The sequence below is a fragment of the Solanum verrucosum genome, unplaced genomic scaffold (assembly GCF_900185275.1).
Source record: "Solanum verrucosum unplaced genomic scaffold, falcon-dt-bn FXZP01000235.1, whole genome shotgun sequence".
Lineage (NCBI taxonomy): Eukaryota > Viridiplantae > Streptophyta > Magnoliopsida > Solanales > Solanaceae > Solanum > Solanum verrucosum.
The window spans coordinates 3,754,924-3,766,281 of NW_026019948.1; the positions used below are offsets into that span (position 1 = coordinate 3,754,924).

General features: G+C 28.6%; 1 protein-coding gene across 1 annotated transcript; it reads left to right on the top strand.

The window, feature by feature from the left end:
• The first annotated feature begins 467 nt into the window (after window positions 1-467).
• Window positions 468-8,201, top strand: LOC125812803 (sulfate transporter 3.1-like). Its single transcript, XM_049492273.1, has 12 exons — window positions 468-855; window positions 1,127-1,334; window positions 1,945-2,116; window positions 2,431-2,496; window positions 2,641-2,754; window positions 4,001-4,117; window positions 4,590-4,716; window positions 5,561-5,847; window positions 6,506-6,696; window positions 6,839-6,921; window positions 7,534-7,610; window positions 7,970-8,201. Exons 1-12 carry the CDS (start codon window positions 501-503, stop codon window positions 8,150-8,152), a joined length of 1,980 nt encoding a protein of 659 aa, XP_049348230.1. The 5' UTR covers window positions 468-500; the 3' UTR covers window positions 8,153-8,201.
• The last annotated feature ends 3,157 nt before the right edge of the window (window positions 8,202-11,358 follow it).

The window sequence follows — 11,358 nt, forward strand, 5'->3', positions numbered from 1 at the left end:
ATCACGTGAAAAACTGAAATTAAAGTATTGCAAAAAAAAGAAAGGGATAAGACACAAGTATCTCCTACACTATGACCGAAATCTACACACATTAACTTAAGGTCCTATTACCCCGAAATCCATTTATTTTTGTAATTTTATACACTTTTTCGGCTTACGTGAAATCCAAATATCTCTCACACGCCTCAATTTTGTGGAGTCACGGAGTGTGACACGTAAGCCAAAGGGGTACAAAATTACCAAAAAAAAAAAAGAATTTGAAGGATAATAGGACATTAGTTGATTTCAATCATAGACTAGGGGTAATTATACCTTATCCTAAAAAAAAAGAAGAAAATAAGAATATTATTTTTGAAACAGACTAAAAATGAAAACGAATCATTCTTTTTGGAATGAAGAATACATATTCATTTTCTCTATATAAAGCATCCACCCTTGTAGTCCAATTATAAACCAATAAAGTTACTATCTTTCTTTAGAAATAACAGAGCTTTTTATTAATGGGTAACGCAGAGTATGATGACGATGAGTATCCATCATCAATGAGAGGGGAAAACAGAAAAAAACACCAAGTTGAAATTCCACCACCACAACCATTTTTGAAGTCACTTAAAAACACTGTGAAAGAAACATTATTTCCAGATGATCCACTTAGGCAATTCAAGAATCAACCACCATTGAAGAAATTGAAACTTGGGGTTCAATATGTTTTCCCAATTTTCGAATGGGCGCCTCGATATACGTTTGATTTCTTTAAATCTGATCTTATTTCTGGGATTACTATAGCCAGTCTTGCTATTCCTCAGGGAATTAGCTATGCTAAACTTGCCAATTTGCCACCTATTCTTGGCCTCTGTAAGTCATATTCCTCCGTCTCAAATTATCCGTCCTGATTTTTAACATAATTGTAATTATATTTTTCCATTTTACTCATAGTAGTAATTGTTCTTGGAAATTATATACACCTCAATTATGCGAAGATAGCACATAAACAAACAAAAGAGATACTTCATCTATCTCAATTTGTTTGTCCTATTTAATACAACAAAATACTAAAGTTTTTTTTTTTTTTTTTTTAAGATAATCTAAGTACGTAAATTCATTAGTTTTTTTGGGATGCGTGCAGATTCTAGTTTTGTTCCGGCATTAGTGTACGCAGTAATGGGTAGTTCAAGAGATTTAGCAGTTGGAACAGTTGCAGTTGCATCACTTCTCATTGGTTCAATGTTAGGAGAGGAAGTTAATCCAACTGATAATCCTACACTTTATCTTCATCTTGCATTAACCGCCACATTCTTTGCCGGACTATTTGAAGCCGCACTTGGCATTTTCAGGTAATTATGTGAAAAATTTAGTTGACTTTCGAAATTCAAATGGTATCACGTAAATTCAGACAAAAATAGTATTAGTATTTTCTCCATTTCAATTGTACGAGTTAGTTTGACTTGACACATAATTTAAGAAAGAAAGACAGATTTTTGAAATTTGTGCTCTAAGATAAGTCATAGATATTTGTGTGACAATAAATTATTTCACTACGGGTAAAATAAATATTTTAAAGTTAACAAGGAAAGTAAGTCACATATAATGTGATAAAAAAGGAAATAATATATGAGTGACCTATCTTCGTTGCTACTTGTATTTACTTTTATACCATCGAAATTAAGTTATATGTATTGATTTTTTCAAATTATAAGTAAATTTTAACTTGTAATAGCAAGTTAATTATCATTTTGGTCCGATTAATCATTAATGCTTATTAAGGGATTTGTCAATAATTACGCTAATAAGTACTTAATTGTGTAAGTATATTTTTTACGCTAGCTATCGATATACAGAAATTAAACTCTAATTGATGTTTAATTACAACTAAACTTTTTTTTCCTAGAATAAGCAATATTGATTAAGGTAACATAGATGAGTAATTAAATAAATAATTTGCAGGCTGGGATTCATTGTGGATTTTCTATCTCATTCAACAATAGTGGGATTCATGGGAGGAGCCGCCACAGTTGTAATACTCCAACAATTAAAGGGAATACTTGGTCTTGACCATTTCACTCAGGCCACTGATATTATTTCCGTCTTGCGTTCCGTTTTTACCCAAACGCATGAGGTATATACGTGATTTAAGTTATATACATCGATACTATAAAAAGAAATAATTTAACTTCGGTGTCACACTTGAAGTGTCATCAAATTAGGAGGGTGAAAATGTTTGTTATCAAATTGGGCACGTCAGTGTCACACTTGAAATGTCATCAAGTGGTAGGGGACTTTTGGTTATCAATAATGTATGATTTAGTTATTTCATCTTTTACGTAGCATATTCAAAATAATACATAAATGAACTCATAATTATTTATTCGTATTTTAGTTATGAGAGATTATAAACTAGTAATCAAACACCGTATTTGATATGTATTGCAGTGGCGATGGCAAAGTGCGGTGTTGGGTTTCTGTTTCCTTTTCTACCTGCTCGCAGCTAGATTCTTCGTAAGTTACCTCTAATTTTGACCTTTTAAAATATCAATAATATAATAATCTTTTCGATTCAAAATAATTAATGTTTTCGCTTCTAAAAATTGATTCAAAATAATTGATGTTTCACAAAATTAATGTGTAAATGCTTGTATACAGAGCCAAAAAAGGCCCAAGTTTTTCTGGGTATCAGCAATGGCTCCATTGTTATCTGTCATACTGGCAACTATTCTTGTTTATTTCACCCATGCTGAAAATCACGGCGTTCAAGTGGTAAGCATCTTTAATATTCTACGTTAAATTCAAAAATTATTACTATTGATCATGCAAATTACAAATTTCGGATATGCAATAACTTATAACTTGTTTTTCAATTCATTATACAAGCATTAACGTTATTTTTTTTTACAAATAAGTAAAATATTAAGAATTTATGGCGAAACGCCTTATTTAATTTCTAGAAGGTGTAAAATATAAAGTTAGAAACAAATTTGGCTTTTAATGAATGATCAATTTGACTGGTGAACTACTATGATTAGCTATTATAGTACTACTATTTTTACACTATGATTGAACTTGGGGTTTGATGTGATATTATTTTTGGTAGTATCTGGATTATTGAGTTTGAGTGTTGAAGTTGCATTGTTATTCTTGTGGTTTTAGTATTGCGCTCGTTGGTTCGAAATAGACGACCTACCAATGTTATGATTGACTCATATTAAATGTTTAAAAGGACACTAGCCGAACTGATCAGTGACGGATCCAAAAATTTTATTAAGTTGTATCAAAATATAAAGTATAAAATAATATGATCCTAAATAATTTTTGCAACTCCTTAACCATTACGTTAAATCTTCAGCTTATATCAAGATGTGTCAACACTTATATATATTCATTAAATTAAATTTTAACCTATATATAATTTTTCGACGAAGGTTACCCTTTGTCCGAGGGTAGCTCCCCCCGGGCCCAACATATACATATTTGTTGTTCATTGAATCGTTGCTGCCATTATCTTTACGCATTTTGAAATAGACATTTCTAATTAATGACGACTTACTTATTAATTCCTAGAAGTTACCAAATTTTTTAGCATCAAATGAATGAGACTGAACGAAATTTGAATTATTGTAGCCGATGATTCATATTTGTTGAAATATATTATGGTAATTTTAGAGTGGGACGGGGGTTAAGTGATTTAAAGAAAACTTTTCATAACCAATTAGGAATTACCATGTAACAATATCTTTAATCAAAGTTGTTAAAAAAAAAAGTCATACCAAGTGGATCCAAAAATTTATAAGTTGCGATTTTCTAATATTGGGTTCTTAATTACCTCCTCGATGTACATTCTATCTTTTTTAAATTTTACTGAGTGAAATTTCACTGAATATATTATTATTGTTACTATAAAAAAATAAATATATATATATATATAGTGCGGATAAAATCAAAGCATAATACATAAACTATTCTTTAACTTGATTTTAATTGACATTTACATTTATGTATTGAACAGATAGGGGAACTGAAAAAAGGGTTAAATCCATTATCGATAACAGATTTGTCATTTGGAGCTCCTTATCTCTCTATTGCTATAAAAACTGGCATAGTCACGGGTGTCATTTCTCTTGCTGTAAGCTTTTTACATTTTATTTATTTTTGTCCTCATTTTCCACCTACTTATTTTCCATTATTTGTTGGAATTTTTCAAAAAATGTTGTTATATTGGTGATGATCTTTAACGATAATTAATTAATATCAATAATTTAATTATCCGTTAAATATATTTCGTTAGTGGTAATTAACACTATTTGTAAATGTCACTAAAGTCTTTAGCGTCATTAAATTTAATGATAATAAACTAATGTCGATAAATACTTCGATAGTATTCTTAATCAATGTATGTGTATTGTGCCTAAAAATTGTTTTTGTAATAGTGTGTTATGAACTTATTCGATGACTTTTCAACGATATTTACCAAAAAGATTTTGTATACGTATTGGTATCGACTATGTTTGAAAATGAATATTATCTAAGACTCATGACCAAAAAATAATATATATAATATTTATAAAATTGAAGTTTGATTGGGAATGATGAAACAGGAAGGAATAGCAGTGGGAAGAAGTTTTGCAATGTACAAGAACTATAATATAGATGGAAATAAAGAAATGATTGCTTTTGGTATGATGAACATTGTTGGCTCTTGCACTTCTTGCTACCTCACTACTGGTAACTTCCTAACTCTTTTTTATTGCATGAAATTACCTGCTTTTGTCTGAAAAAATATGGGGTCGTTTTGTAGCTGGTTAGAATTATGCATATATTAGTAATATCTCTGAATTAGTTATTCATGGAGTGTTTGTTATTCCACATTATATCCTGTATAAATAATACATAAACCTTTTCATATATATATATATACTATTAATTATGAGAATTTTTAAATTACAAACTGAACACCATATTAATCTTATCTATGAATAATTTATCCCCTAGCAAGCTACCAAACACAACATTATTGAGACAATTTAATATCTACGCTCCAAACCAGCTACCAAACGACCCAATAATGTGCTCATATATCAGCATGTGAATGTGTGGACCATGATGTCCGAAACACCAATCAGACACATAAGAATAGCAAATAAATGCAGAAAGAGACAGAAAATATCTAATTTATAACATAATAACAAAATGATAAAAAAGTTAGGTGCGGATGAAGGGATAATACCTCCGATGGTAACCAAATCTAAACTTAATACCTCTTATACTAAAGTTACAAAATTATTTTTTTGTAACAATAATGTCGCTATAAATTAGTTATTTGTTACGTTTAAAATCATAAAAATAGTTTTTGTAATTGAAAAATGTGCTAGTTATCTAGAAAGTATAAATCACTATAGAAAGTCAATTTTTCAACGCTTGAACAATAACATGTCATCGCCAAATCATCATTTTATCGCTATGTATATGACAAGAAAATCTTAGTAAAGTGTGCTTTGACAGCTCTTTCAGATTTGAAGATATGAATATCTGATCAAGTTTCTAATTAAAAAAATGAAATTGGTTGTAGGTCCATTTTCGCGATCCGCAGTGAATTTCAACGCAGGATGTAAAACAGCAGTATCAAACATAGTCATGGCTCTAGCAGTAATGGTTACACTATTGGTGCTAACTCCATTGTTCCACTACACTCCATTAGTGGTTTTATCTTCCATAATTGTTTCAGCCATGCTTGGACTCATCGACTATAATGCTGCAATTCATCTATGGCATGTCGATAAATTCGATTTCTTGGTCTGCATGAGTGCGTATTTTGGTGTCGTATTTGCCAGCGTGGAAATTGGATTAGTCATTGCTGTACGTATCCCTTTTTACGTTATTTTAATAAATCAAAACGATAACTGCAAGTAACTATATATTTATTCGTAATAATAAATGAAACTAGTTATTTGGACAACAAAACAGAGAGCATGTTGTTACATGGTACAACAGGTAAAATTACATGGAAGTATAATGTCAATGTATATAAGTAATTACCTAATAGTGTAAATATTGTTTACATTGTTAATGTATATATAAAGGTATAATATATAAACATGTCATTTGACTTGACTTTAAATGATATATGTGTTCTTTGATTTTGGGTGTGCACAAGTAGACACTTAAAATTGTATGGAATTGAACAAATAGACGTATTCATCCTACGTGGCGTCCTACATAACAATTTTGTGTACTATGTGGCGTCTTACGTGTATTATGCCTTGTAGAACGTGTGTGTCTACTTGTTCAATTTTATACAAGTTTAAATATCTATTTATACACATGTGCACTCAAAGTTGGAGGACATAAATGTTAGATAACAAATTAATCATCATTTTTTTTACCATTCTAATTAATGGTTGTCATAGAGATTAACATAATATTACTTTATAAATAACTTGATTTTGTAAATATTATTTTACACTGTCAATGCATGGAAGTTAAACTTATTATATATGTTTTAATTCCAATGCAGGTTGCTTTATCTTTGTTAAGGGTGTTATTATATGTAGCAAGGCCAAGAACACTAGTACTTGGTAACATTCCAGATTCTAACATTTATAGAAATGTTGAACAATATCCTAATACAGACACTGTTGGTGGGGTTCTCATACTAGACATTGGTGCACCTATTTACTTTACCAATGCTAGCTACTTAAGAGAGAGGTAATTGATTTTTTAACTCTACAATTATCTATTACTTTCTTCGTTTAAAAAAGAACGACTTACTTTCTTTATTTAGTCTGTTTGAAAAAAAATGACATTTTTTCTTTTTGACAATTCTCCATTTCACTTTTTTTTTTTATAGGATCTCAAGGTGGATTGATGACGAGGAAGACAAGTTAAAATCTTCAGGGGAGACATTACAATATGTTATACTTGACATGGGAGGTAAATTAACTTCTCATAGTTTTATGATATTGAAGTTTGACCGTCAAACGTTGTGGTAGGATGTATAGAATCCCTTCACGCCCTTAACCAAATGTTTTAGGTTGAGAATGTAAAAACTTTAGTAAAAAGTGTTTTGCGATGAATCAAATTGATCTACCAAACACTGGATAGAAAACAAAAACAATTCAGAGATCTTGAAGTTTGAAAATTTCTAATCCGAGTAAAGTAGAAGTGAAACAAGGACATGCTAAAAGGATTACGTTATGCATGCAGTGAAAAATAAAGAATGTTTAAATCTTAGTGAAATTTACTAGCTATAGTAGGTTTTCATTCTATTGTCCGAGTTATCATATCAGGCTTGATACGAAGAGCTATTATAAGTTTTTTTTTGGTTTCCCACCCGGTGTCCGGAGCCCACATTGGAGCTCCGACTAAATCCGGATCGCGCTCTGCAGGGCCCATTCGGGGATGACGCTCCCAACAGGACTTTCTCCATACCCAGGGCTCGAACTCGAGACCTCTAGTCAAGCGTGAAACACTCCCATTAATGCACACATTAGCATTGCACGGAACTTAAACTCGTATTAATATTCGTTATATGATCATTTGCAGCTGTAGGCAACATTGATACTAGTGGAATTAGTATGCTAGAAGAAGTCAAGAGAAATCTTGATAGAAGAGATCTCAAGGTTACCCACTTTTCATAAATCTTTTTCAATTTATGAAATGCTAACTATATATGAGTCCTGCCCCAAAACGGCCTCTTTTTGGACACACCATATCAAAAGGGACCACTTCCTAAAAACACAGATCAAAATGGACATTTCACCTAGAAATGAGTGAACTGTTCCAAACAAGTACCGTTAACTCTGTCTATTCCACTGCAATTGCACGGTTGTTTGGGTAACGTGTCCATTTTGATCTGTGTTTTTAGGGAGGGTTCCTTTTGATATGTAGTGCCCAAGAAATGTCCATTTTGAGGCTGGACTCAACTATATATGCAACAAAAGTATAATATATTGTGTGATTTTTTGTTGGATTATTGCAGCTTGTATTGGCAAATCCAGGTGCAGAAGTAATGAAGAAATTGAACAAATCCAAATTCCTAGAGACATTAGGACAAGAATGGATTTTTCTAACTGTTGGGGAAGCTGTGGAATCATGCAACTACATGCTTCACTCTTGCAAACCAAAATCCGGCATGGATGCTTCATTCAGCAATAACGTTTGACAACTCTTTAATTTAAACATTAATGTTATTTCATCTGTATATATACTTACTAGATAATTTAAGGCCCGTGATACGGGCTCAATATAATGAAAGGCTCATTTACGGGCTCGATATTACAATATTATATATAGGATTAATTACTTGGGTGGATTCCTTTTAAAAAATAATTACTTATTTTAAATATACTCTCTAATTATTATCATTTATAACAATATATAACAATATTATCTACTTTATTAAAGTTGTGTCAGCTTTCTCTCTTTCGCTTCTTTCTCTTTTTTCCGTGTCTCTCCTTATTAAGCAAGGGCGACAAATACTTTTTGATGAATTGAATGTTGAAACAAACATATCTCAAATGGAAGTTTGCTCATCTTGATTATTATTTTTCTATTTTATTTGAATTTTTATCATGTTTATATTATTTTATTTTTTAAATCTTGGTGAAAAAATATTGTTCTTTTTGTTTTTTTTTAACTTAAAGATGGGCAAGCCCATTTTATTGATTATTGTTCTTTTTGTTGAATAAAAAGTTTCGCACTTTTATAAATTGGAGATGTTTCCTTAATATAGTAACACAATAATCATTAGGATTAAACAATTTTATTTAGAAAAAATATTCTCTCGATATATATAGTATAATTTTCTTTGTTGATTTATTGTCAAGATTTACAATTATTAGTTTCTGCGTAACACCTTGAAGTAATGCTTAATTGTCAATATATAAAAAATTTAATACATTTTGCATTAAATGTTTAATTCTCTTCTAATTCAACTTTAATATGTGTGTAATACATTTTTAATTCATTTTGCAACTTAATGTCTCTTCATTTGTTACAATTAGATTACTTGTCTAATTCATTATTGATACAAGTTTTATTCAGTCTACGAATCATTGATTGCTCTTTCGTTTGCTACATTTTGCGTTTATGTTTAATTCTGTTCTAATTCAACTTTAATATGTGTGTAATACATTTTTAATTCATTTTCTAGTTTATTGGTGATGTACAAGAAAAAAACATGACAAATCAGATTATTTCACTACTACTAAAAATGTATTACACACATATTAAAATTGAATTAGAAGAGAAATAAACATGAATGCAAAATGTAGCAAACGAATGAACAGTCGATGATTAGAAGACTAAATAAAACTTGTATCAATAATTAATTAGACAAGTAATCTAATAGTAACAAATGAAGAAACATAATAAATTGTCAAATGAATTAAAGTTGAATTAAAAATGTATTACAAACATATTAAAGTTGAATTAGAAGCGAATTAAACATGAATGCGAAATATAGCAAACTAAAGAACATTATGTAATCAGTAAACTGAATAAAACTTGTATTAATAATAAAATAAACAAGTAATTCAATCGTAACAAATCAACCAATAAACTACAAAATGAATAAATTTATATTAAAAGTGTATTACACAAATATTAAAGTTGAATTAGAAGAGAGATTTAAACATAAATAAAAAATGTAACTAATGAAAGACCAACCAATGATCTATAGAGTGAATTAAACTTATATCAATAATAAATTAAACAAGTAATCTAATAGTAACAAATAATAAACTACAAAATGAATTAAATTTGCATTAAAAGTGTATTACACAATACTAAAGTTGAATTAGAAGAGAAAAATTAAGAATAAATGAAAAACGTAACTAATGAACGACAAGACAATAACCTATAGACTGAATTAAACTTGTATTATTCATGAATAAAACATGTATTATATGTGTCTTATAAATTATTTTGATTTATCACTAAAAAAATGAGGGACGGTTGCAATATGTATTAAAAATGTATTGCGCATATCTTATAAATGTATTATTAGTGTGTTACCTAAATTATTCTTGTTGGTATCACTAAGAAAGGAGTGAAGTGTGCAATATGTATTATTCATGGATAAAACATGTATTATATCTATATTTTGATTTGTATCACTAAGAAAAAGAGCGATGTTAGCAATATGTATTACAAATGTATTGTGCCTATATTTAAATGTATTACAAGTGTGTTACTTAAATTATTTTGGTTGATATCACTAAAAAATGAGTGAAATTTGAAATATGTATTGGACATGTATTGTTCATGATTTTAATACAATTATGAAATATATCTAATATAACTATTCATTTAAGAATAGTTATTTAAATGAAAATTTCTAAAAGAAGAAAAAGAATTAAATAAAAAAGAGAGGAAGAAGAGAAAGAATGGCACAGAAAGAGACGAAGAAGAAGAAAAGTAAAAAGAAGAAGCATAAGAGAAAAAAAGGCAGAGAAAGAAGCGAAGAAAGATAGACAGTACAATTTTTTAATTAAAAAAAATGTTATATTTAGTTAGAAAATTTATATTGCCATAGATGGTAAATATTTTTTTAATATAGAATATTTATGTGATTTACCCTTATATATATTTATAATAAAGATTTAATTAGTTTTCAAAAAGAAAAATTATTATGACATTTTCAAATAAACATGATAAGAAATAATAATAAAATATCACATGCTCCAGTGATTATTTTAACATCATGTCAAACACATATATTCGAATTAAATAATTAATTTAATGATATTCTTTTTCTATTTTATTTGAAAATTATTCAAGAGAATAGATTAAAATTATGAATCTCAATATATTAACAATTTTCATAAACTATATGAAGCAATAAAGCATATTGATCCATCTATAGATTAATTTTGAATACACTTAAAATTTGTTTTATAGGTGTTTAAAAAACAAAAATAATGACCTACTTAATGAAAATTAGAATGAATCATCTCATTCTTTACAAAGTGATAAAAGGATGAAAAAAGTTATGATTTTTTATCTTGTCTTTATATTCATTAAAATTAGGAGAACAATTTGTATAGTAAGGAATTTTTTTAAAATTAATTTATATACCTGATGAATGAATGTCTTACCTCAACTAATAAGTATTTAAAAATATTAACAAAAGTTAATATAATATATATTGCAATAATTCAACATGAGGTGGTTAAAATAATAATTTATATAACTTGCTTAAAATGATTTTAACTGATGATAAAATAATAGTAATAAATAAATATATGTTTCTCAATAAATTATATAATGACATATATATATATATATATATATATATACGTGAAGTTTTGGGATTATACATAGAAAGAGAAATCAAGTAAATTAGATACTTCAAAAATTATCTTTACA